Source organism: Poeciliopsis prolifica, unplaced genomic scaffold, assembly GCF_027474105.1.
Source record: "Poeciliopsis prolifica strain line A6 unplaced genomic scaffold, Auburn_PproV2 SCAFFOLD001, whole genome shotgun sequence".
Lineage (NCBI taxonomy): Eukaryota > Metazoa > Chordata > Actinopteri > Cyprinodontiformes > Poeciliidae > Poeciliopsis > Poeciliopsis prolifica.
Genome location: NW_026562376.1, coordinates 6,922,894 through 6,949,261, shown reverse-complemented (window position 1 = coordinate 6,949,261; position 26,368 = coordinate 6,922,894). Strand labels below are relative to the sequence as shown.

Here is a 26,368-nt window from a genome sequence, read left to right as displayed (position 1 = left end):
CTTGGCATTTAATAAATTTCAGAGCTGCTGGTCATAAATGAAGCATGTTGACTATCCAAGTCATCAGAGACCACACTCTGCAATACATTTAATAAAAGTGAGGGATGTGCAGAAATAATTGGCTCCTTGAATAATAATAATAATAATAATAATAATAATAATAATAATAATAATAATAATAATAATAATGCTATGCTGAAATTAAATTCTAGCTCTTTTGATGTAATTCCATTTTATGCATTCACATGAATTAACTTCTGTTTTTTTTTTTCTTCAAAGAAGTTTCACTTACTGTTTGTTGTGCTACACAAATGAACTTGCCCTTGCTTTGCTGCCATTACGGTAAAAATGAAACGTTACCATGGAATTACGGAAATACATGCGGTACTGCTGAAAAGGGCTGGGGGGGTGCATTGAGCTATCATCGTTTTGGGGGGAAAAAGTAGAAAGAGATGAAATGAAGAGCTACTTTTACTTCAGGTGAGTAAGCAATGACAATTTCTTAAACTCTGCTTGTATAACAGTCGATGTAGTTGTGTAGATTTTGTAGAAATCCCACACTTATCCGTCTCCGAGATTATCCGCTACCAGAAGCAGCGCCAGGCAGTCGTCATTAGGGGAATAAAAGCAGATGGAAGAACAACAGCAACAAAACAAGAGATTGTCGTCGTGCCCGCGTAAATTTAGTTCGCTCAGAGCCATAATCCCAGCAGCGACCTTTACACATGCCTGCCTGTGTAACAGCATGATGACCTTACATGGATGGGTTTACTTCTAATTTAGCTGTCTGAGGCAGAGGAGCGCTTACATCAACTCCTCGTATCGGTGGAGATTTACACGAAACCCAGGATGTTATGTTCTTCTGGAAGCTTTGCATCACTCTGCAACGTTCCTATTATTTTACTGGCTCTGTTTTTTTCTTTGTAGGTGATGCATTCAAGGGGATTTTCTACATGAAGGATGCCATCATACAGGACAAAAAATGCTCAAGTACCAGAATTTCGCTGACAGTTTGGACAAACTTGTGTCCTCAGATTTCTTTTATCTCTGCCAAAAAATATTTCAGAACATCTGTTTAAAAAAAACTACCAAATAAGTTATGTGAATGGACTACTTTTCCACTTTGTATAACCACATGGATGGTGTTTTTGTACTGAAGAATGTACGGGGTTCATGCTGAGTGCATAGATCTACTAATCAGAAGCGTGAAGGTAACCAGCCAAAGGAAAAGAGGACAGTGAAGATCAGGTGAAAGATGCTTCAGACTGGAAACTACTCACTGGTGCTTCTAATCCAACTCGTTTTGCTGGCCTATGACCTCTTCGTTAATTCCTTTAGTGAACTTCTGAGAGGAGCTCCTGTCATCCAACTTGTGCTTTTCATGTAAGTCACAGAGTATGATAATCTTTTAAATTTCATCTAGATTACTGTGAAATAGTGGTAGATATGAGAGATGCAAAGTTTAGGTTCTTTTGACCAATAGGATTTCTGAGATTTTTTTATTTCTGAGCTTCCAAATCTGATTTTGAATGATTTGCATTTTTGTTAAGAAATTATAACACATAAAGGGAAAAAAATGACTTGTATCTGAGTCTTCGAGGTTGTAATCAAACAAAAAATTAAGGACGGGCTTAATAATCCCAATTTGTACATTAAAGCACAGCCTATTTCCCTATGCCTGCCACAATAACAAATTTGAATGGACACAGAAGTTATTGTGATAAATGATAATATTGTTCTTTTTAGACTATTTTCACATAATATAATGGTAGTGGCATAATAATGCAAGTCCACCCTCTTAAAGATCAGTAATCTTTAAATTCTAACAAATATTTAATTCTGATCCATCTTTTGGTAGAAAGAGAAAAAAAAGATAAGTCATGCAAATGGAAATGATCAAGCTTGTTTTATTTTATTATGCAATTAATTGGTTTATTGCTTATTGTGACAAGCCTACTTGTCCCTAAGTTTTACCTGATTTTTTTTTTTTTTTTTTTCAAAAGCAAAATTTTCTGAATAAGTTTTCAGGATTTATCAATAGTCGATCAAGTCTTAAATCTGACCAATTGATTGCTGCATCTGTTGTAATAAATATATTAGAAACCTTACTGTTGGTTTTCATCTAATTGTATTAACTGAGACACAGTTTATACAATTACCTGTATAATTAACTGTACAGTTAATACTGTATTTCAGTTAATACAATTAGCCTCGATTTTAAAGAAATGAAAGTGACTTTCATTAGAAAGTAATACAGATTTAGCTCTATACACAAGAAAAATAATGTCCGATGTGAGAAAAAAATCACAGTTCAGTTTTTTTTTTATTTCTGAACTTTTTAGGCATTTCAGAAATTATACCTCTGTCGTTTATTTTAGTTTTTATCTTGACATTAATTTATTACTGGCTTCTAAATTCCAGGTGTTTAAGGTGAAGGTTAATTTTTGTCTTAACTGAAGATGTTTCAGGAGTTTCTTCAGGATCTGAAGCAGCCTTTTCAATGAGAAATCCAGTTTCTTAGATTTAGTTTATTGTCGTTGCACAAAGACACAACAGTGAATTTGGCAATGAAATGTCGTTTGGCTGCCAGAGTACACAAAAAAATTACTGAAAAACCATAAGCAAATTATAAATATATACAGATATATAAAAGTAATGTTGCAGATCATTGATAATCTGCACCAAATTTGCTGGTGGGTAAATTCTTAATATGATTACTGAAAAGATCAATAGTTCTCCTGGTGCCAACCAATGTGGTGTTTCTCAATTTAAGATAAAAATCTGATTTGATAATATTTAATTCCACCATTGTCTAGGTCTACTAGGGTTTTAAAAATAGTATGTACCAAAATTAGTGTAAGAACATCGAGTGATGCTGACCTGCCCCTCCTCCACCTGGTGACCAAAGGAGAACCATCTGTCATTCTTATTAAGACTGAAAGCTCGACCCAAACATAAAGCTTATTGTTGTGTTACTATATAAAGAGCAGGACTGCAAAGCAGCAGATTATTTTGTTAAAGATGCCTGTCAGAATCAGTGACTGGAAAAAACCCACTTCGTGTTCTTGTCACCAGACCAAAATCAACACCCCAAATAAACCAACAAAAACTGTGTTCGCAGCATCCAGGACATCGCCATCTTGTTCAATGTCATCATCATCCTCCTGATGATGTTCAACACCTACGTCTTCCAGGTCGGCCTTGTGTCTGTGCTGCTGGGCAGATTCAGGGCTCTGCTCGTTTTCTCCGCTCTCTACTTGACCCTCAGCATCTGCTTCCACTGCTGGGTGTTGGTATGCTCCATCCTTCTCAGACAGTTGTTTGCAAACAGAAACTTAGAAATTAAGACATGTCTGACTTTACTTCTCCATTCATTCAACGTACAGTGCTGTGAAAAAATATTTGACCACTTATAGATTCTTTGGGGGAAGGGGGATTTGAGGAAGATTGTGGCTGGGATTTTAATACAAAGTACAGTTTTAAAATGATTTTATTTATTGAGGAATCAACTCAACCATTAATTAACCACATTTTCCAGGAAAGCCATATCTGCCTGATTACTGGCTCAAATAAACCAACAAAAACTGTTGGTTTATTGAACAAAAACATGTCTGACAAAAACATGTCTGACTTGAACAAAAACATGTCTGACAGCATCAAGTAGGATGTGGCTCAAGAGGCAGGGGTTCATGTCGTAATTGGTGGGTTGCCAGTTTGAACCCCTGTTCCATCTGTCTGAGTCACTTTACTGTTGTATCTTTGGTCAGAGGTGGTGCCGATTAAGTGGCAGCCTCTATTCTGTCAGACTGCCCCAGTGGCTACAATGTAGCTTATCAACATTAGTGCCACTAAACAAGCCAGAGACTGTTTTGAGTCCTCTGACTTTATACAATTATATACAAGAGCAAACCCTTTACCATTACCATGAAAAAAATTGTGTAAAGCAATGACAAGACTTTCAATAAGTGCCAGGCCTCATCACTCGAAGAATCCAGAAAGTCTAAAGCTGTACCCCTGATGTTTGCCAGACAAAATTTGTGTTTATTACTAAAAAACAAAAATGTAATGTTTTTATTTTGTAAAATATTCTCATGGATGGGTCAGCCAATTATAAGACTTAGGACACGATTCCTTTTTCATATAATGATTAAGTTTGTTTGGATTTATTTTTCCCCTAATTCAATGAAATCATCATTGAAAAATAATGTTGAGAAATCTGTAATGGGGCAAATACATTTTCACAGCCCTGTGTAATTGCTTTGCATTGTGAGCATTTTATCTTTTTGCTCCCAGAACCTCAGATGGCTTGACTCGAACCGTTTTGTGTGGACAGATGGTCTTCTGGCTCTCTTTGTTTTCCAGAGAACAGGTAATTAATTCAAAGATAAAACAGATACAAACACAGTTACTCTTGGTTTTCCTTACTGCTTGTGTCTGTTAACAGCGGCTGTGTTGTACTACTACTTATACAAGCGCACAGCCGAGCACATGGGGGACCCGAGGCTGTATGAGGACTCTATGTGGCTGCGTGATCAATTTGCCAGAGCTCGTCAGTGACAACGGGACACTATTGAGAGAAACAATAAAGGCTCCTTGTGGAAACTGCCATCTGACAAAACTGGGCATGCACACCAGTGACTGATATCTGAATCCTTAGATTTTATGCTTGTGATGTGTTGGACTCCAAGACAATTGCCATTGAGCAGAGATTGAACTCACACTCTGTTAGTGAATGACTCAAAAGTTTCAGTTTGTTTTAACTGCTTCTCAAAGTGAGGCAGACAGGCAGTTAAATGGTTTACACTGGCAGGCAAGCCAAGGTTGGCGCATGTAGTATAGTATTAATCAGGATTGAGCCTGTTAATCTTTGTGGCCTTTTGAAAACAATCGACTACACACTTACTGCAAACGAAAGAATGAAAAAAGTTCAGCCTGCCTTCATTTCATTTTATGTTTTTTACCCATCAACTCTAAGACGTAAACCCTGTCCATTTGGTAGAATTTTATTATTTCCCTCAAAGAAAGAAAGCAGATGTTTGTTTTTTTTCCGCCTTAATAAAATGTTAGCCTGTGTTGTTTACATTGTAAAAGTGAGTTAAACAAGCCAATTTCTGTTTGAACTGTTGGGTTTTTAGTTGGAATCTTCGTATTGTGTTCAATGTTTTTTTATTAAATAATCCTGGTCTAATTACGGTGTAATCCTTCATTAGTAGGCTAGTCAGTATTATCTAGGAGACAAGGTGAAGCAGGGTGCCCTATTTTTAACCCAAAGATTAATCAGGGATTGAGGCTTTAAGGTGCCACTAGTAAAACACACCACAAATAGCTTTCAGTGTGTCAAAATAACTTACTATTATCAACCTGGTTAAAGCTGTGAGGCTGTTCGAGACAGGCAGTAAAGTTTGTCCAAAATCATTTACATTGTTAAGTGTGATAATATAGTTATCCCACTATGTCCAGTTCATATCACAAACTTAATTTTTTTATGCAATTGCCCAAAAGAAAATGGAGTTTAATTGTAAAAAGGGTGAAAAATTATACAAGGCTTTTATATTTATTTCTATAAATAAAAATCTGAAGATTGCTGTGCATTTGCATTAAGTAGAAACAATTTGATATTTCATAGAACCTTCCACTGCAATAAGGATTATTGTCGTTAGAGGAATATTAGTAGTTTATCTAAAAATTTTTTTTTAAAAAGACACCTTTGCCTCTTCTTTGCAAAGTAGCTGAAACTTAAGTAAGATTAAAGCCTTTTTTGCTCGGTTTGCATCTTGTAGAAATATTCTGGCATCAGGAGTGAATGACTGAGGGCCATCTTAACAGATTTTTATATCTGAACTCTGAATTACTTTATGACTAATTACCTTTTAGCTTGACAGCCATGCCAGTCTATTTCAATTAAATTACAGATTTAACAGAGCATGCGTTATTGTTGTACAACATGACCCTACTTTAATCCTAACCTGTCTATATTGTATTATTAAAATATGAATAGAATCACCACACACGAGACTTAAAGAACAACACCTTAATTTGTACAAATCTCCTTTACTTGTGAAATGAAATCCAGAGTCCATGTGATTCAAATAATATCGTCAGTGCCATCAAATTAAAAGCCAGAATCTTGTAAATGTTGTGATGGATGTTCTTTGTCCCCTTGGAATGTGTGATGTTCTTTTGACTTAGCCACCTAAAACAGCAGAAAAACAGATACAATTCAGTTAAAAGTGCTTAATAAACATAAAAATCTACTAAGAATGTAAAAGACAAGATGTTACATGTACCTTTATACGTAGATGCCAACCCACAGCAGTAAGAAAAGCACACCAAAGCCCATAAAAAGTGAAGCCACCAGTGAGATGAGCAGCTCCTTGTAGACGTCCCTTGTGTATTTTGTTGATGTTACTTCATAACTGATGAAAAGTTCAGGTAAACTCAGACTGAAGCACAAAGACAAAAAATATAATTTCTCTCAGTCTAATACATATAAAATGGTCTGGTGAAAGCATTAAAATATCAAACCCACCAATTGGACTTTTTATTCTAATTTTAATATTTGTATTTCCTCAGTTTGTTTTAAATGTCCGTAATTATTTTTTTACTGCCACAATATGTCATAATTCCACTTCATCACTGTAATTCATCACAACATTGGGATTTTTAATGACATTGGACCTGTTGTATGGGCAGAGAAATGCTCGATCTTCTAATTGGTTTTTGGTGTTTTTTTTTTTTTTTTGGCACAAGCTAACAGTTTGTGTGGATGTGCCATTATGTACAGCACAGTCTATTTTTTGTGTGTATCCTTTTTTTGTTTTTTCAATGTCTATTCTACATCCTCCAGCTGTGAGTTTGATTTCAAACATTTATATACCTCAAGTCCAGTGAATTGATGTCATCACATATTTTTGTTCAGTTCCTGCAAATTGTGTTGTCTATAACTCTGAAACACTGAAACTCTGCTGTTTCCCAATCAATAAATGAGATATTTCAAATTACATTACTATTTTTTGACACAAGAGTTACAAGTTATAGAAAATTTAAGCTGCCATATATGGGAACAATATAATCTTGACCCAGAAGCATCCGGAGACAATGCACATTTAATACTCGCATGTCATTTATGCTGTGTCCAACGGACAGTATAAGGTACAGTAGCAGAACCAGCGGAAGGATACACGAAGAACCAGGCTGTGAAGAACATTCCGATGGCCAGCAGGACCACAGTGAGGTGGGGGAACACCGCTGGGTTCACCGGGCTGGTGTACCTGGTCATGGCCTCTAGTTCCTGCAGCCACAATAAACAGTTAAGCCCACACACAAGCAGCTTAAAAATACTGACATTTATCAAAGTAACGCAACATTAAAACAATTTCCGGCTTTGGTAAGTGACACAAATAATGAAGACATTTAATGACTTGCTCTCAACGTTTGCATGCTTGCTAGCTGCTCCATTCAGAAAATGTATTGATTTATCGGGGAACTAGAATATAACGTGTAAAGGTGAAGCTAGCAAAATATATCAAGGTTGCATGTATAAAAGCAAAATATGATATACATTAAGTAATAAATATCTTAATTCATTACCATTTTGTGACGAAGCGAGATTCCCGCAGCTACTGTTCGAGATGAAAAGGCCACGTACTGTGTACTTGTTCCTGGTTTTTTCTGGACGTAGGGATGACGTCATTACGTCAGAATACTTTTTCCCTCATATTAGCCTTTCAGGAAAATTTGCCTTTCGAATCTCTCAGCGCTATATACATTTTGTTCGTTGTTGCTCTGTAAATTTTTACGTAGTGATCTACAAAGAAATAATCATCAATGAGTCTTTTATGTATATTCTGCCTGACAGACAAAATTCAGGGCATACCATACTATTTTCTTTGTAGACATTCTAAATAATGGACTGCCATCCTGTGGACAGGATGAAAAATGACCCAAGAAAAAGGAGACATATTCAGACAATGCAATAATCAATTTATTTGCTGCATGCAATCATAGTATTACAGCGTATTTTTGACCCAAAAAAGTTTTAATAATAAAATGTTTAAAAGTAGTGATATTATTTCAAGCAATAAGCTTCATTCTTATGCTATTCTTCTTTTTTCAAATAAAACTAAAATTGCAAATGTGTGCCCATCTTAACGCTAAGTTAATATATTATTGATAAAAACAAAACAAAAACAAGAATAACAAAAAACAGAAAAAATAAAGCACATCAGATAAAAAGGAGGTACAAAATGATGCAACAGAATAATATGGAATGCAGTTCTACCTTGGGAATCTGACATCAGCCTCATGCATTGGATGAAGCAAAAGCAGTTCATATATATATTTATATACAGTGAAAAAAGTGCTACAGTGGTTTATGCTAACTGGTGCTTTTTAAATAGCTAAAATAGTACCCTCTACCCACATGAGTACAGTGAAAGAATCACATAGTCTTCATTATAAATGCTATAATCTCTGTTTGATGGCTGTTCCTTCCATTTCTTGCTAGTTATCTTTGAGTTACTTTTTTGTTGTTGTTGTTTTTTCTGATTATAGATGTTTCAAACACACAACACATGACAATTTTTAATCAACACATTATGTCAGAAAAATGTCAAAAAATTATTAGAAATAAAAAATAAAATCGAAATAATAATAAAAAAAACATATAATACAGATGTAATAAAAACACTATCACTGCATAGTCTTAGTTTGTTTAAGGCATGGGGAAAATGTTTAATAGTGATCCAATAAAATACACAGAAGAGTAAAACCAGTGCAAAATTTTCAAATTTATCATTGCCCTTTCAAATACTCAGTTCCATGATCTAAAAGGTATAATACACCAGAAGACATCTACCCTCAAAGCCATAATGTAGTACTTAGAGAAATGATTGGACATGCACCTGAAATTGCACCTGAAACTTGCAATTATACCAATTATACCTCACCAGCATTGTCCGGTGAAGAAAGTACAGTGTAAGCTATTCCAGTGTTGGTAGAAATATTGTCAGTAAAATACTTTTTTTCCTCTGCAACATCCTAAAAGCAACAGTGTGTCATCATGTTTGTTTCCAGTTTTATTCTACACAGATATCTTCCAGTGATTTTGCAGAAGACTTGGCTCAGGGGTATCATCTCATATTTCCATCTTTCTATAAGGAGCAACTTCTATAAGGAGCAACTTCAGTGTAGCCAAATGCATAAACATTTATAATGAGTCATTCAGTGTTACAACTCTGTACAGTGTTTAATTAATTTTTTCCATAAAGATGAAGTGGACAGTGTAGATGCCAGTAGCAGTCTCAACATGAAGCTTCACTGTGGAGACTAAGGATTTACCAGTGTTCTCTAACTGAGGTATATTCAGTACTGAAGGCATATATATTTTGGGCTTATGCTATAGCTGGAAGACATTTTGATCAAATGTAAAGATAACCATATATTTTTGGATATTGCTTGGATCATGAGTGTTACAGTATTTAGTGTGTCATATTGCAGCCTCCACAATCACTGGCAGCCCTGCTAAAAATAATGTGTAAAAATATAGGAATCTTTCTTGCAGTTCTGTAATCTCACTCAATTCTTAAAAAAACATTTTAAAACATTTACTCAGTTCCAAAAGTAATGTGTTAAGAAATAATACCTTTTAATGAAATAAACCAATGGAGACTGCAGCAAGCCTGCTATAATTAATTAACTAAAATTGAATTATACTTGGCAAGCTAATCAGAAGGCTTAGGAACTATAACTTTAAGAAATTACTTTTTGTTTTCAGCATGACATCACAAGGAGCCCCATTGCTCCTAGTCACCCCGTAAAATACAAAAAAACAAGAGAACATCTCTCCCCTGTATCGATCATCTATTTATAGAGAAATAATAATAAACAAATTAAAACCATTTAAGCTGCAATCAAAAGGGCTAGATGAGAATACATTATCTTGCTACCACCTCACAGAAGCAAGACGGTAGAGGGCGTAAAATATATCCAAAATAAAATCTCCGTAACAGCAAAAAATCAGTAACACATGATAAATATTTGTAAAGCCACATAATGCCCACTGTTTAGTGTGACAACAGATCTACACTATTGTTTGCCTGGTCATCTAACAAAGGCCTTGTTTGAGTGCATATCAACATAAACTGTCCAAATTTCCAGAATGTTTTGAGTAAAATCCGGTGGCTCTTGTGAAAACTGATAATGGATCATCATTGGTACTTTCAGTAGTTTAATGATCCAAAACAGCCCCTGAATGCAATTAAAAACCAGTGGGATGACTGAAAGACAACAGATCAAAATGCAATATAGAAGTAAAAATATGATGCAAAGAGTAACGCTTAAAGGTCCCTCTGTCTGTAAGTGGTTCACACATTGCCATGAATGCATCTTTTGGCATGAGAGTTTCTTTCAGTCTGAATCATGACACACATTTCACTCCAGAGCAATCACAGCTGAAGTTATTGTCTGGATGTTTACACATTTTGAATGAAGGATGCCAACAACAATGCAGGGCGCTGTATTCCAGTGATCACAGGAATCAGGAATCACTTACTAAAAAATAATTTGGTACAGATTGCAGTTGGGACAGTGGTAAATTTTGTTCATCATGAAAATCTTTAAAGTAATATACAGTAAGAAGGAAAGATCATTCCATTATACACAATCTGCATCAAGAACCATAAACAGGAAATACATGATGAAGTGTGAAGAAACAGGCACACATCAACTTCCTCTTCACACGCAGCTGCTTTGAATGAGAAAATGGTAGTCGGAGTGCAATGGGATTTTCTCTTCTGTGGCACAACTCACTTCTCCCTGTCAACAAAAAATGAATAAATATATTAAGATCAACACAATCACAGAAAATCGAAGTTATTACACAAGATTTAGAAAATTGAGGGAGTCAGATGACAATTTTAGTATCTGAGTAAGTCCCTTATTTTTCTAGGCCAGCTTTACTCACAGAGTGAGAGACACGGAAGTGATAGGTCACGTCTTGGAAAGACGAAACGGGTACTGACCAGAGGTGATGAGTCCCCTTAGAAACAAGCAGACATTTTATCCGTGACGCAAATGTGAAATGTATTCTATGAAAATATAAATAGTTTATATAAGTGATACTTGTCATTTTTGGTCAGATGTACCTTTGTAGATGTCCGCTGTCCGCTATAAAGCTCTGACTCTGTGTGGTTGGGACATAAACGTCCTTTGGTGGCTCCACATTGTTTCACCCACACACTATTTCTTGACCTAAAAAAATGTTTAATTTCACTATATTTATTACAAATTACAATGTCCTGTAATATATTATAGTAACTACAGGCCTTTAAATACAAACATTACTACAGCATGCATCCCACTATATCTTCTATAGTCAAAAAGAGAAAGACAACATAAAAAAGTTAATGATGGTAACCAAAATCAAAATCACATTGATAAAATCAACAAAAACAGAATAAAAAAATAAAATGTGAAAGAGCAGTGGGGCAAAATGGTCAGTACTAAACTTAACATTACCAGAAAAATTGTTCAGCTTAATATGAACTCAGTAATGTATCTGTTTTATTTTTTACTTGTTGAAGCAGATACCTTTGAAATCAGGGTTTTAATGGGCTGGAAACACCATAATAAAGTAACATTTTGTAAGTTATCATAATAGCATAACAAAGTTTACACTTTTTATCACTTGAGAAATGCCTGTCATTGAAGCCTTTTCAGATATGAGTGTGTTGACGTCTTTGTTAGTCATTAGTAACTTAAAAAACGAAAGTCAGAAATCTTACTGTTACAAATGTATTTGGAAGATATAACAAATAATAAAAATATGTGCAAAATCTTATTTAAGAGATTATATTTTAATCTCCTGGAAAATAAGACAAGAAAAAAATATCTGGAAACACAAAATAATGAGATCCATGACATTTTAAGACCTAATAAAAACCCAGCAAATATGATTTAACACAATCACATTATTTGTGTTATTGTGCACCCAGGCTATACTTACATCATGTGTAGTGTAATTTGTGGCATGGAATGATTTTTTTGTCCCCTAAGTGATAGAGTGTAGCTGCGGAGGGACACAAAACAAGCATTAATAAGAGATATTGAAAGTAAAAGCAAAAATATCTCTATATATGTCCACTAATAACCAAGAATTATTATTATTCTGATTTCAGACCTGCAGCTTTCTGCTGACTCACAACTTTGTGAGGTAATTTCTTGGTTTGTCTCCACAATGTGAACACTTTTTAGAGATGGAGCTGTCGCTGATCCTGTGATGGAAAAACAAAATGCATCATGTTCTCTAAGCCAGACTTATACCGTCATACATTTAATACACAATCTTGATTTTCTGGTCATTAAACCCAATGCTTCATATTATTTGTGCATTTTCTGCTAATGTGTAGAGAAGTGTCATAGCTGGGTTGTGGTCATGCAGGTACCTTTAGCATGCAGGCTGCGTTGTCTCCGTGGTGCTGGCTGTTGACCTGGAGGCAACCGGTTGGTGGTTCCCACGCCTTCTGCATCTGGGGACACAGGTCTCTTGGACTTGGCAAAGTACATGGGTGCTGATGTGTGGCTGAGACGGTTCCTGTTGTGGCCGTCTTTGTCCATTTGCCTGGACTTGGCCTTTTTGATGATGGTGCCAGGAGTGGGAACTGGGATGCTCAAACCTTGAGAGGACAGATAATTAATCTGTAAAGTGAGCACATCTGCTGTGTAATATACAAATTTTTCTCACCAGATGTGGATTGGTTACTACTCAATGTCAGAGTAGTTGCTGATTGGTTGTTCACAGCTGTGGTAGAACAGCAAGCTGTTGATGTTTAACATAAAGGGGGGGAAACAACATGATTGAGCTTAATTCATTAAGCTGAATAATTTCACAATCAAATCGAAGTCAATAGTACCTGGTGCAGGTGTGGTAGAGACTGAAGTTAAAGGATTCTTGTGGGATGATTCCAGTGCAGCTTTTGACCTGCATCAATCATAAACATACTTTAATGCATTCCAGTGATTTATATTATGAAGATATGTGGTACATAATCCCATTTCACACAAAACAGAAACAGCTGAACAATTTAAGTTAGGTATGACAGAGCTCAAGGAAATCTAAGTAGTAGAAAAGCTGGTGGTGTACCATGTGCAGACAGGGGGACAGACAGTTATAGTAGCAGTGAAGATAGGCATCCATGAGATGTAGAGAACACAAGAAGAAACATAGCTACAGGAAACAGAGACATAGTTAACAGGATCATTTTAAAAATAGAAATGGAGAGATGTTGTGGTAAGCTTGTCTCTGAATCTGAAAAGTGCATACCCATCTTTCTCTGTGACGGCTCCTCTATGGTGAAGAGTAAGAACGTAAAGGACTGACATCGAAATGACGCTGCAAACAAACAAGCAAACAGGCAAGACTTAATCAAACCAGATGTATGCATTAAAAACTTTCACGTACTCCCATTACTGCCTCCCATTACTGCGTACAAACCTGAAGGCCATGACAATAAGAAGAGCCAGGATGATTCCCTGCATGAACCTCTGACTGATGCAGCCCTGATCAAGAGGTGAGCTCTGGAACAGGCAGATTAAACACAATGATATCTGTAGAAACTGCAGTTCACCAATATATAGGTAGTTTTGCAAAGGACTATGTAACTTAAAATGCTATAATTCAGGCACACACCTTGCTCCCGGGTTTGACTGTTTTTTTCTTGAGCGGACCACTTCCTGTTCTGCTAAAATAGCTTCCTGACTGGCTATAAAGACACACAAAAAAGTGTTTTCATCGAGCACGTGGCACATTTTAGATGGACCTACGCCTAAAAATCAAAAGGGATTTGTGTTTCTTTCTCACCTCACCGTGCTGCCGCTCACTGTGCTCTTCATGCTGTCAAGGCGCCGCAGCTTGGCCAGTTTGCGACTCCAGCGCTCAAGTTCATCTATGCGAGTCTCCAGGTTGTCCGTCAGCTTGCAGAGCTCCTTCACAGCTCCAACATTCTCCATAAAGATACGCTCCTTCAAAAACAACAATACACAATCAGTCCCTACAATATATAAAAGCTCTGTTTGGTTGAAAATGTATTTCTGTACGATCCTTACCTTATTGACTACTAAAAGGTTGGGAATAGTCTCTCCATTGGCACAAACAACATCACCTCCTTCCTTAACAGCTTCAGGAAGGATCTGCTGAACTTCCTGAGCAATGACACCTGTATGGAAAGAAGTAGAAGTATAAAGAGCATCAAGAAGATGCAACATGTAGATGATGAAAAACGCACAGACACATACTGTATTACACATCGTACCAGGAAGATAAAGCTGCAGAATTAGAAATAATTACCTGTCTCTGCTGTGTTCTCTATGCCCACAGTCGCGGCAAACTCAGGCTTGTATTGGTAATGAACCAGCCTCATCTGAGAAATCCGTTTCAAATTGTCCGTGGTGTTAACCTAATGAAAGATAACAGCACTGTATGAATACAAAAAGTATGATGCAGAAAGTAGCTTAATGTGAAAAGTGTTGAAACACTGTTTGAAATGCAGTTACAGTATATAATACACTGGGTGTGATGTTTTAAATGGTGAACTTTTCATTTTTTATTTGACATCAGAATAGGTGATGAAGCAAAGATAACAGCTGAAAAATACTGGGAAAATTATGTGATGCTAAAGAAAACAGAAGAAAGTTTCACAACTTGATCGGTGAAAGGTTGGCAAAATGTGTAATAGTCCGCCCCAACTCCCCAAGAGTCAAACATCACTGCTTAATCTATAAAAGGCAAAAAGGAAACAAAGGAGTGTCAAAACTTTTCTGAATTATAATGCTAGGATCAAATATATAATAGGCGGATAGGCTGATGAAATTCAACATTGCAGAGTTTTGTTATTGGTTATCTGTCTTTGTGCTATTTTAGACAGATGGTAATAGTTAGATGTCTGTTTTTTTTCTTTGGCTTCATCTTTCTTTTGACCAAGTGTGTGCTATTATTATAAATCTATACTTGAGGGTGTTTGTTTGTGCTCAATCCTCTGATGTATGCATGTTTAAGACCCTTATTTTGAATTAGGAAAGGATATACTTCCTGTTTTCATCTGTTGCTTTTACAGAAAATGAAAATGAAGACTACTTTCCAGGCAGGCAAACAAAACATAGCAGCCTAAGACTCTTAAAATATAGGATAGAAATTTCTGGATGTATAACACAAACACAAAAAATGAACATTCTCACTTCTTGTTTGGTATAGGACCAACTTAGAATTAATCATGTCAGGCCTGGAATATTGTAAACCAATTAAAAATCTATAAATCACAGATCGTGACTAATCAAACCTTAGTCTGATTAGTTAAACTAAAGTTGAAATCAAATTTCAAATAAAATTTGAAATTTGATTTCAAATTTGTTCCACCTGTGAAATCAAATTTGCAGGAATTTTTAGATTTCTCCTACTTTTGCTAGAATCTTATTCTCATGAACCCAATATCATGTTTTATGCAGTGAGGTGAAGTATGACATCTGACATTTTTTTATGTCACACACTCATCCTGACCTCCTGGACATTTTCTTTTGCTCTGATGTCTGATGGATGGACAAGGGATCCCATGACTTTGACGTTGCCGTGCACAACGAGAGCCTCGTCTGGACGGTCTGTACTAATGCCGACTCTGCCGTGGTGGTACACGGAGTCTGGCAGCTGCCCACGCTGCCACAGAACCTCATTATCACTTTCAAACTGGCCTGGGTTGGATGCCTGTCGCAAAAAAATCAAAGGAAGATGTACACTGGGAATCAGATTCACATATTAAAAAATAGCAATGTGGTACACAGTGGAAGTAAAACACATATTTGGAATATTGAGCTTACACTCATGGTAAAAAAAAAGTATGTCCATCTTACGTTTTGTAAAAACAATCTCGCATTTACTGTGTGCTGAAGACAATTAAATCTAGCCTTAAATTTGTAAACCCAAATACAATATATATTTTATTTTATATATTGAGAGAAATATGAAAAGAAGAAACATTGCAAAATCTACAGCTCAGAAATCATAACTTTATACAAAACCTCAGTAATTAAATAACATTTCTTTTTTACCATGGTTGTGTTTGCTTTATATACACTTTTGATTATCACAGCTACACATTTTTACATAATAAAAATCTCATTTTTATATCACAATGATAAAAGCAAAATGTCCAAAACACGTAAATGTCACAAAAAAGACACATTATGTTTCTCTATCTCAAGCAGTTATGATAAATAATTGTAAAATAAATACAACAAACATTGCTGTCCAGCAAAAAGCTTTTTAAATAATAATTTAGGCCATGAGTGGTCATTCACCACTTTGGCAAACTTGCCTGGGATTTTCACAGATCACTTTTAAATTCCGGGTGTGGTGCTGGTTTGTTAGATCTCCAAACATTTATTTTCTGATTTTCGTCTTCTCACTTGATAAGTGACAATCAGCCTTTGCCTTTCTGAGCTCATATTCAAGCTAGAGACATTGTTGTTGCTATTTAGAGAATTTCTTCCTAGGTTTTGGACGTACAAATTAATATAGCACTCCGAGCTACAAATAACTGTTGTATTTGTAGCTCAAATTGTCCGTGGTGTTAACCTAATGAAAGATAACAGCACTGTATGAATACAAAAAGTATGATGCAGAAAGTAGCTTAATGTGAAAAGTGTTGAAACACTGTTTGAAATGCAGTTACAGTATATAATACACTGGGTGTGATGTTTTAAATGGTGAAGGATGAAGGACCATGAGGAATTAAAAAGTGCTTAAAAATACGCAACCGCTTTAATTTTTAGATGTACATTTTTGTAACCACCAGTTTTTTACTTATGTTTGGAACTGTACTCCATCTCTTTGTTCATGCTATTATTTGTTGCATCACTGCTGACATAATCAAACTTCAAAGTTTGCAGCCTGTAATTTGGACACACCTTGCGTCTACATCACCACATTTTGTTCATAAAATAGAAAATTCTGTGAATTCACTTTTTACAGGACAGCAGCATCATGTATTCTTTCATCATCTGAGCTCTGGGGAGCAATTTTTTTTTTTCGAAAATGAAAAGGTAAGATCATTCACACAGGTTAAAGGAATGGAGAGGATGCAGTTAGAAAGGGCCAAGGAGCTGATCAATAGAAAAGTTTCACATTCACACGGGATATGATTGCTGTAAGAAGGAAACAGACATGGCCAGACGTTACCCTGACGATGATCCTCTCAGACACATTTGCAGCCACAGTGTAGCTCTGACTGTGGGACTGTGCATGCAGGGCCACTACCAGCATGAAATATCTGCAAAGATTAATGCAGTCAAAAACAAGAGACTCCTAAGGGTCATAAATGCGTACAAATGTTTATGTAGCACACTTTTTCTACCTCTGATCAGGATTCGGTTTGCCCTTCTTCCTCATGTTATTTGCTGTGGTCTCGCTGAAGTGGAGCCGTCCCACTGTAACTTTGGTGACCTGCTCAGGGGGCAACGTGACCCTGGCACACAAAGACACATATAATGATGGCATAATTGAGCTCATGATTGATTCAGAGATTTCAGGAGCATGGACATACAGCACTGGCTTGAAAGGCCTCTTGCTGCGGTCAGACTGTGACTGTTCCACACTGATCGATTGATTCATGGCTTCCACCTGCCAGCAAAGAACAAAAATTGAATACTTAATAAATACACACCCTTATACTCGGCGTCAAATTAAAGGTGTGAGTGTTTTTCCATATCATTATTCCTTAAAAACATTCATAAATCTACAATTTATAGAATATGGAAAGTGATAAATGTCAGGTTGTCCATCATCAAAGGACCTAATCAAGCCAAGTTGGTACCATACATACATCTGAAATCATGCTTTGACTGTCCAGCATGTTTCCTTCACCTTCACTCCATGGAGTTTGAGATAAAAGCAGTCTATGGGCTGCAGGCCTTCATTCGTCTTGATATATTTAGCGTCTCCAAGCATCCCAATATACACTGTGACCTGGAAGTGGTTCTTCTTCTGACATACAAAGGCATCGTCAGCCAAGGAGAAGTTGAAGCCTTTGTCAGCATCGACGCGGTAGGTTGGCATCGGTCTAAATAGGGAAGAAGAAAATCTGCTGAATTTACAGGTAATTTTCACAGAACTTGTTACTTTTTGTAATTAAGTTGCACTTCAGTAGGTTATAGGTGACTTTCTTTAAATTATTTTATGTAAACCTGTGTTTATTTTACTTTTAGTAAAATAAAAAGTTACTTTCCAAAAATTTATTAATTATGTTTCCAGAAAATACTAATTATTTTCTTTCAGCTTAAGTAAATAAATTTCTTTGATATTGATTTTTGTAAAACTACTAATTTCCCTGACAGATTTTTTTTCACTTGATTAACAATTATTAACATATTATAAGTGAAAAATCTGCCAGTGGAACTAGCATTTTTATTCATATTAAGGAATAATCGACTTGAAACAAGCTCCTATATCTTAAGAGTTTGTTTTGTCTTATGTCAAGTGTACTGAAATACTTGCACTAGAAACTAGACCAAAAATACTTTTTTTATTTTTCCCACGTAGGAAAATATAGATTTAATTATACAAGTTCAGAAAAACTGAGCTGTACAGCCAGAAAAATCACAAGCTATCAAGAAAATTTTATGTTTAAGCATTAGCATGGCTATTCATCTGTATACGTCTGCTAATTGGAGGTCACCTCAGATGAAACATTCCCTTAAAATTTTGTAGCTTTGAAAAAAAATCACCCCCGTATATTTTCATAATTTAAGCATTGTGTGCTTAGAGCTTCAATGGTCAACCAGGTGGTTTTGATAACATATCTCAAAGGTCTTGGGAGTTCATTCCACCTCCCTCCCTATCTTGTTTGGCACTGCAAAAGCACAACGAGGTGCAACACATTTTTTTTCCCCACTTTATCCTCGTCGACGGTGTCTGTCTAAATTGAAACCCTGCTCTTGTTCACTCCCACATATACCTCACTGCGCAGGAATGTTGTGGAAAGCCATTACTTTTCCACTCCTGTCGTGCATTTTGTTGAATTATACCAGTAACCAATTAAATCATAGTTCATTTTTGACTCTAAAAAATCCATTAATCTCTTTTTGCTTCTGCAAAATATAGCAAAGATGAATTCCACGCACAGGTCCTTTCCGTTGGCATCATAAAGGGGTGTCCATTTGTTCTGCTGGTGGGGTTGCCACTTGATGCACTGATAGTTTGGGTCCAGGTAGGTGTTGTCTGCATCCTGCATTAAACCTGTGACAAACACGTTTAAAACAGCTGACTTTAACGGGTTGAAGCTTCATGCAATGAACTTTCTGTTCTGTAAATCTGTGTTAAGAGTTAGTGAGAGCTGGTGAGCGTGAGGTAGAGGAGGCAAGGGAGGGAGGGAAGAAAGATGCCTGCCTACCTGGTTCCTGTTTGATGATACCTGTGAGGATTTGGGAATTCAAGGTGCTGTTGGGAGATTCAGAGTGCTTCCTCTTCTTGGTTTGATGAACAGGGATGCTGCTGCAAAAACAAAATCAGAACTGATCGTGTCTGATGTTTCAACACACGCTGGCGAAGACCTTATCCACCGACTCACTCTTGCCCCTGAGGATGCTGCAGCAGCTGATGGAGCATTTGTGTCTGCTGCATCTCCCCTCCCCCACTAGTTGCTGGGCCGATATGATACTGCGATATCATGGGCTCTGGCTTTAGGTACATGTCTCGATGCATGCCAGGATAGTGGCCGTGTGGTGGGAGAGGCGGTGTTGGAGTCATCTGGCACATATTCTCGGGAGTCATGGTTCTGATCATGTGAGAATCTAAACCAAAGATTTGAGAATGCAAGAATACTATTTAAGAGGCTAACTATAATCTAAATGTTGAAATAAGGTGAGATTAATAAAACAATGAAACAATATATTTGGCTGAAAAGTCGGTGTCTAGTTTAATTAAAATAAAATAAACCAACACAAGGTTTGGCGTTTGAAGTCCTATTTTCTAAAGCAAAAAGCGAGCTACTCACCATTCACCTGTTGAGGGGAATAAGGCTCAGAGCTGGAGTCTGGTGGGGACTCAGGAAGAGTCCTAGCAGCAAAGATTCAAAGAAGAAAAGAAAAATAATGGGAATTAATTTAAAACTTATAACACAGGCATGTTAGTCTCTAGAAATGTTAAATCTATTTAAATATCGAGCATTAACCACTTCATCTGTTGTGCTTTTTTCTTGTTCTGCACTTTCTCATAACCAGCAAGGTCAGACTTTATGTTTTTGAGGACATAGGTGGACTCTTTATCTCTGTTATCATCTCTCTCATCTTGACTAACACTTTAAATGACTAAAGTATCATTGTTAATGATACTTTGAAGAGTTGGTTTTTGTCTGTAATGGCAAAGTAAGAGTATTGTATTATGTATTACTAATCAAAATTCCAATTATTAGCAACCTGGTACAGCTGTGGAATAATATGAGAACATTTAATTTTGTTATATTAATTCTGTAAATGAAAACATACTCTCTTTCCCACCAATAAAATAAGTATTTTAAAATTTTTAATTGATACTTTACTTTTTTTAAGTTGATCAGAGTTTAAACAAATGTTTAATAAATGATCCATGGTATTACATTTCTTTGATATATAAGTTGTAAAAAAGGCCAAATGCCATTTTTATAAAAATGTGAAAGACAAGAGAACATGATATTTAAGAAAGATAAATACATGTTGAAATCATGAGATGGCTGAAATTGAAGAATGCCTAAAATGAATATTATTTATCAGAACATAAAGCAAAATGAGAAATGCAGCAGAGTGGCGTCACCAGCGCTATCGGAAGAAACACTTGCTAGTTCATTACTGTTCACTGAGTCAAACAATGTCTGTGTTTCTGTGTTTGACGAAGGCTGTTTGCTTGAATGATCAGGTGGAATTAAACAATGAAACAGAAGCAAATCAGCAACAAATTTAACAAAATACAAGCATGTAGTTCCTTAATATCTAATAACATGGTCTTTTGTTCTCATGAAAATTTATACTTTCAGTTTAGCTTGTTTTATATTGATAAAGTCAGCAAAAACAAGGGGTTTTTGTGATTGGTTGTCGGCCTTCTTTGATAATTCCCCCTTTTTCTGTGGTAAGATATCAACAAGTTTTAAAAGGGAACAGCTTCATTTGACTAAATTTGATATGATAAAATACACAGAAAAATAGAATTAGGCTAAAAATTTATTCTTTGAAGGGTATTCAGGCTCTGTATTCTTTTTTTAATAAACTAAGTAAACTAATTCAAATAACTAATTACTTTTGAAGATAAGCAATCAGTAAAGTAATTGAATTGCTTTTTTTGGGGAAAGAAGTAAGTATAATTTCCAAATAACTTAAGCAACCCTCTGATAATAAATTCCCAGTCTTTTTTCTGAACTACTGTGCTCACCCTGGAGCGTAATGGCCCCGGTGCTCTGGCTTGACGTGAGCCTGTTGCTGCTGCTGCTGGCCCAGGCAGGGGTAACCGTGCCGGAGTCCGAGAGACGGACCCTGGGGGTAGGCGTTCTGACAACTAGGTGGCCCGGCTGGAGGGGCACCTTGACGCAGAGGAATAGGGGGACTCACACCACACACCAATCCTCCAGAGGAGGACACTCCTGCCTGAGGAGACGAATAATTTGGTCCCGGGGTGCTGTGGACCTCTGAGAAACAGCTGGGAGAGGGAAAAAAGAAGAAAGAAGGGATTAGCCTTATCAGAAAAAACAAATTCCTTTGTAACAACATGGTTTGCTTTGGTTGGGGCATGTTGTTTTGACATTGCTGGGTTAGTCTGGAGTCCCTACTGACATGTCAGTGCTATCGTCCTCCTTGCTGATGTACTCTTCCAGGATACTGGTGTCGATGTTGGCTGGCTCCAGAGAACTGGTAATATCATGACCTGTGGAGAAGGGAGGGTTGGGAACGTGAAGAGAGAAGATGGAGAGCATCTGGGGATTAGCAACAGGAATCCATCAGCCGCTCCACACAATGCCACAACTGCTCAGTCCAAGTGTTGCAACAATTTCCTGACAGATTTATCCCACAAATGTCTTTGTGAGAGCTCTGTTGATTTCAAGGTGTAAAATGTGATAGTGAGACCTGATGACATTATCTTGAACACTTAATTATGATGTTGTGAAATGGCAGGTTGTGATTGGCAAACAGGAAGTGTAAAGATTAAGATTTCAGATGTGACAAGGAGTCAAAGGATGTGTACATAGTGATGATTCAGAGCCTCCAACTTTGTTACACAAACTGTTTTGTACTGAAGCTACATTTGTTCTACTTGAAAAAATGTTGAGTTAAATTAACCCTATATTTCCAAAAGTATCATTTTTGACATCATAACAGATGTTTATATCTTCAATAAAGTTAGTACTTTCCTGCTGTATCTAGAGATATATACATTTCTTTGGGGGAGGCTTCTATTCATGTCCCCTAACGAGTAAAGAAAAGTCAAGCAGTCATAGTTTAAGAGAAGAATATGTTAAAATGTTTTTAAACATAGTTTAGAGCAATATAAACTATGCACCATACTGGTAGAGCTCACCTTCAGATCCTAAAGGGTATGACATATCAGCTATTTTTGTGAAATAAAGTTTTCATGGTTAAATATGTTCATTTTCAAGTGGACATATTGAGACACAAATGCAGAGAGAAATCTTATGTTTTTCATTTTTCAGTGAAATATTTTAACTACAACCTGTAATTGGCAACTCTGGGTAACCACAAATGGGTAACCACATGAAAATGAATTTAGTTTTATAAGCTTCATGACTAAAACTACCAAACTATCAAAAGGATATCAAAAATACAATATATTTCCAAATAGTTCTATTATTTATTGTATTCACATTTAAAGTATTCACTAGTCAATTGACTTATTTTTCCTATAAATATATAGACAATGTTACAAATAATTCTACACAGAAGTATTTCCAAAATCCAACCCAATCTTTCCCCCGGGTCATTTTCAGCCTTTGATTGGCAAAGCCTTGCAAATCCCAAACACATGACCTCACTTAGTCTTGAAAACACAGACGTAGAATGAACACCTGCTTATGAATATATTTCTTATAGAGATAATCACCATCAGTCCAAATGTTATAATTGAAAAGTAAATATTTTTTTAAAAAACCTCTAAGATTGTGCAAACAGAACAAATTAGGAAAAAACGGACTTGCTACAAGTGGGTGGGTAGGTGGGACACCCCACTCTTTTAAAGCCCAAACACCACCCCCATAAACACACACATACACGCACCCACGCGCACGCATTCACTCCTCCTCCAATAGATTAGGAAGGTCCTCAGCTCGAAACTTGGGAATGTGAGGAATTTTTGTGTTAGAATTAGAAAATATTTCACCTTTTCCCTTTTCTCCATCCATTTCTAACTGCCATCAAAACACAACACAAATGTTGCTCCATGCTGCTAGAGTCGCAGCTCCTATAATATTTTATTACCGAGATCTACTGTTTGCAACAAAGGTGACTAATGTGTTATATCATCCTGAAAAAAAAGCCCCGTTTGAGAACATTTCCAGTGAACAGTCATATCGCATATCTTTCAACCAGAAAAACCCACAAACTTGAGCACTTGTCTCAGACTAATTAAATTAAATTTAAGATTTAAAGTTATAAATCCTTGTGTTGCCATTTTGATGACAAAAAAACAATCTTGCTTCTCAGAAAATAAACAGCTGGTGAATGTCTCTTGATGCATGGTAGTTAAAAAAAAAAAAAGAAGGAAGAAAGGCAAGATGGTTCTTTTTAAATAGGATCCAGATGTGCACCCCACCCAAAGAGGCAGTAAATTTAAGCTGGCAGGACTGATAACAGAAAATAGGGAGATATGGGGAAAGAGGAGGGAAGATTGATAGGGCCTAAGGAAGGCTTGGGGCATGAAAAGAGAGGAAAAAGGTATGATGTTCAAGGTTGGAAAGACTTTACAAACAAAGGAAAGTGAAAAAAACACTTAAAACTGTGGCCCAGGAAACGTGTATTCAAAACAAGATGGCATTGAAAACTAATAATAGGGTTTATAATTTTTTTATTGAAATGACTAGTTAGTATCCATGCAATCCATCACTGTGATTAAGTGTCAAAGATGTAAATATAGACATGTTCCAAAGTGTATTTAAAATTAGATTTCTGTCACATTGGTGCTTATCTTGCCATGTTGATGTGCCTAAAAGACAAAGTGCAAAGCCAAAATGTGCATTTTACAAAAACATTAAGCCCTGTCACTGGCCAATTAATAGCATCCAGGAATGCAAAGGGACTTTCCCCCCACCTGTTGCTGAGTTCTGCTGATCAGCTGAACAAAGGCTAGTACAATTTCCCATCATTTACGACTCATATAAATGCAGCTGTATGAAATATTTACAGTTACTGCAAAAGATAAAGAGGGGAAAAGCTTAAGAGCTTTTTTAATTCTACAGTTGGCAAGGTTTGATGAGTATAAGGACCAAATTCACTTGTTAATGATGTCCCCGTCTCTTATTGGTGGAACTCGATAAAGATCAGAATGGCAAATTTGCACAGCATTTTTAAGGATCTGAAAACTGTTATTAAATTCACTGAGTTATTATTCTATATTCTGCTAAAATTTAGGAATTAAATAATGATAACAAATTTTATAGGAAACATTTTTGTTGCAGTTATAATCAATATATTATTTCATTTAGGTGGGAATACTGTTGGTTTTTCATTCAAAGAAAGAAAAAAACTTAGATACTGCAGATATTAATTTTTATTTTCATTTTAGTTTACTTTTCCCATGATTTCATTCTGGGAAAAGTTAAATCATAGTATTTTAGTCAAGATTTTCATATAACTGGGTCATGTTCAGTGTGTTTAAAAAGTCATTAATTTAACCTTTATTTAACCCGGATAAAGTTCCTTGAGATGAAAGACCTCTTTTACAACAATGTCCTGACAACAAACACTTAGGATGAAGAGAGTAAAAATAAAGACATGACCAAGTCGATTTCTTTTGTTGTGGCAGCAGCATCTTATTTCTTCCCTACACTTAATAATTACCTCAAATATAAAATATAACTCAACATTCCATACAGAATCCAGTAAAAGTGAAAAATAAATTTAAAAAAGATCAAACTGTCATTCTTTTGAAGCTACTTCATGCATTTGGCATGCTGAGTTGAGTAAATATTCCTCAGTGTTGACAGGACCTTTGCACATCATAACACAATTATGAAATGTTATTATTATTGAGTCATACAGCAACAGAAAGTGACAGAAAAGCATTAAAAACAACAGACATAAGTGACTCCTATTATTGTCAACCCCATTTAAATAAAACATTCTGTGGCTGAAGTCCAGTGATCTGCTCTTTCTCAGTACAACTCAGCATAAAATGTCCTGTTTGTGTCAAAGACGCCATTTGATACAAAAAATGCTTCAAAACGTAAAGGGTTTTGATTAAAGAGCTGAGAAATAAATTATTTACAAAGAGAATTTAAACCTGCTCGCTGTTTTTTTGCTTTTGTTTTTATTAATTGGTAAAATAACGCAAATCTTGAAGAAATCAACTCACTATGGAAATAAACTGAGTCCTTCCCATCTAGTTGTAAATGTTATTGTTGGTAGATCACTGCTCTTTTGTAAGAATGGGGTACTCCAAAAAAAGAAGTTTCACAGTTAAAACTGTGAAAATGTACAGTTTCACAGTAAACATATAAACTCTATTTAATTGGTGTTGTGTTATTTTGTTATCTAATTTTGTTGTGATATAGCTTTTTTTAATACAACAATGAAGAGAAAGGGTTTATGTCACACCAAAGCAAAAAATAAATAAAATTAAATAAAAGATTCTTCTGTTTATATGCTTATTTTAATGAATAATAGTAATTAAAAGAGCCAATGTCATTTGGTTTAGAGAGAAGATTGACAGAAACGTAGATCAAGCATGTGTAACATGCAAATTACTGAATCATCTTAACTGGCTGTGGACTGAATGTGTAGATTTCCCTGTCCTCTATGTTTTTCTCTGTCCAGCTGTGTCCAGCGGGGAACAGTGAAATGCTTGTCAGCCTGACTTCGATACAGACGTGCCTTTGGAAAGATTAAGGGTTGTGTGAGCATACGCGTGCCCATGTGAACACGCATTTGTTTGTTTTTACGTGAGTGTGTGTGTTATGCCACCATTTCAATAGCTTGGTTGTCACACAGAGGACAGAGTGTGCGAGTTCCGATTAAAGATGATTTGATGAATATGATTCAGAAAAATGTGGTTTTATTTTGAGTAAGAACATATTTGTCCAGTTCCAGACATGAGTAGAAAATGTAGCAATACAGTGTGTTCCCTAAGGTAATC

General features: G+C 36.1%; 3 protein-coding genes across 8 annotated transcripts in view; 1 reads left to right on the top strand and 2 right to left on the bottom strand.

Annotated features, from left to right (window-relative positions):
• The first annotated feature begins 376 nt into the window (after positions 1-376).
• Positions 377-5,188, top strand: tmem138 (transmembrane protein 138). 3 transcript variants are annotated; one of them, XM_055041194.1, is made up of 6 exons: positions 377-480; positions 928-1,248; positions 1,339-1,383; positions 3,122-3,293; positions 4,294-4,369; positions 4,445-5,188. In XM_055041194.1, the coding sequence occupies exons 4-6, from the start codon at positions 3,168-3,170 to the stop codon at positions 4,555-4,557; spliced, it is 315 nt and encodes a 104-aa protein (XP_054897169.1). In that variant the 5' UTR covers positions 377-480; positions 928-1,248; positions 1,339-1,383; positions 3,122-3,167; the 3' UTR covers positions 4,558-5,188. The 3 variants fall into 3 exon arrangements, with proteins under 3 accessions (XP_054897169.1, XP_054897161.1, XP_054897151.1); XM_055041186.1 differs by having other exon boundaries at positions 928-1,383; positions 4,474-5,188; XM_055041176.1 differs by having other exon boundaries at positions 928-1,383.
• Positions 5,189-6,031: 843 nt separating this feature from the next.
• tmem258 (transmembrane protein 258) lies at positions 6,032-7,703 on the bottom strand. The gene is made up of 4 exons (XM_055041208.1): positions 7,591-7,703; positions 7,182-7,291; positions 6,288-6,416; positions 6,032-6,193 (listed from the first exon to the last, which is right to left on the bottom strand). The coding sequence occupies exons 1-3, from the start codon at positions 7,591-7,593 to the stop codon at positions 6,290-6,292; spliced, it is 240 nt and encodes a 79-aa protein (XP_054897183.1). The 5' UTR covers positions 7,594-7,703; the 3' UTR covers positions 6,032-6,193; positions 6,288-6,289.
• Positions 7,704-7,962: 259 nt separating this feature from the next.
• Positions 7,963-26,368, bottom strand: part of myrf (myelin regulatory factor) — a 28,785-nt gene continuing 10,379 nt past the window's right edge. Inside the window, exons 3-28 of one of the 4 annotated variants that reach the window (XM_055031668.1) lie at positions 21,841-21,931; positions 21,443-21,706; positions 20,037-20,098; positions 19,611-19,833; positions 19,434-19,534; positions 19,165-19,279; positions 17,909-18,104; positions 17,589-17,665; positions 17,400-17,510; positions 17,210-17,315; positions 15,551-15,751; positions 14,345-14,453; positions 14,104-14,213; positions 13,859-14,019; positions 13,688-13,760; positions 13,493-13,575; positions 13,322-13,390; positions 13,142-13,225; positions 12,912-12,979; positions 12,743-12,817; positions 12,444-12,674; positions 12,179-12,272; positions 12,005-12,067; positions 11,145-11,250; positions 10,964-11,038; positions 7,963-10,815 (exon numbers count right to left, since the gene is read on the bottom strand). In XM_055031668.1, coding sequence (XP_054887643.1) covers positions 10,735-10,815; positions 10,964-11,038; positions 11,145-11,250; positions 12,005-12,067; positions 12,179-12,272; positions 12,444-12,674; positions 12,743-12,817; positions 12,912-12,979; positions 13,142-13,225; positions 13,322-13,390; positions 13,493-13,575; positions 13,688-13,760; positions 13,859-14,019; positions 14,104-14,213; positions 14,345-14,453; positions 15,551-15,751; positions 17,210-17,315; positions 17,400-17,510; positions 17,589-17,665; positions 17,909-18,104; positions 19,165-19,279; positions 19,434-19,534; positions 19,611-19,833; positions 20,037-20,098; positions 21,443-21,706; positions 21,841-21,931 — 3,029 coding nt within the window. In that variant the 3' untranslated portion in view covers positions 7,963-10,734. The remainder of the gene's footprint in view (positions 10,816-10,963; positions 11,039-11,144; positions 11,251-12,004; positions 12,068-12,178; positions 12,273-12,443; positions 12,675-12,742; positions 12,818-12,911; positions 12,980-13,141; positions 13,226-13,321; positions 13,391-13,492; positions 13,576-13,687; positions 13,761-13,858; positions 14,020-14,103; positions 14,214-14,344; positions 14,454-15,550; positions 15,752-17,209; positions 17,316-17,399; positions 17,511-17,588; positions 17,666-17,908; positions 18,105-19,164; positions 19,280-19,433; positions 19,535-19,610; positions 19,834-20,036; positions 20,099-21,442; positions 21,707-21,840; positions 21,932-26,368) is intronic. The other 3 variants (XM_055031839.1, XM_055031753.1, XM_055031915.1) reach the window with 3 other exon arrangements.

What these genes read in the sequence shown, in the direction of transcription:
- tmem138 (XM_055041176.1), top strand. Translation starts at nt 1,256, where the DNA reads ATGCTTCAGACTGGAAACTACTCACTGGTGCTTCTAATCCAACTCGTT. An exon ending in ATCCAACTTGTGCTTTTCAT is followed by an intron (nt 1,384 to 3,121) that starts GTAAGTCACAGA and finishes CTGTGTTCGCAG; the next exon opens with CATCCAGGACATCGCCATCT. An exon ending in GCTTCCACTGCTGGGTGTTG is followed by an intron (nt 3,294 to 4,293) that starts GTATGCTCCATC and finishes TTTTGCTCCCAG; the next exon opens with AACCTCAGATGGCTTGACTC.
- tmem258 (XM_055041208.1), bottom strand. An exon ending in TTCACAGCCTGGTTCTTCGT is followed by an intron (nt 6,417 to 7,181) that starts GTATCCTTCCGC and finishes ACTTTTCATCAG; the next exon opens with TTATGAAGTAACATCAACAA.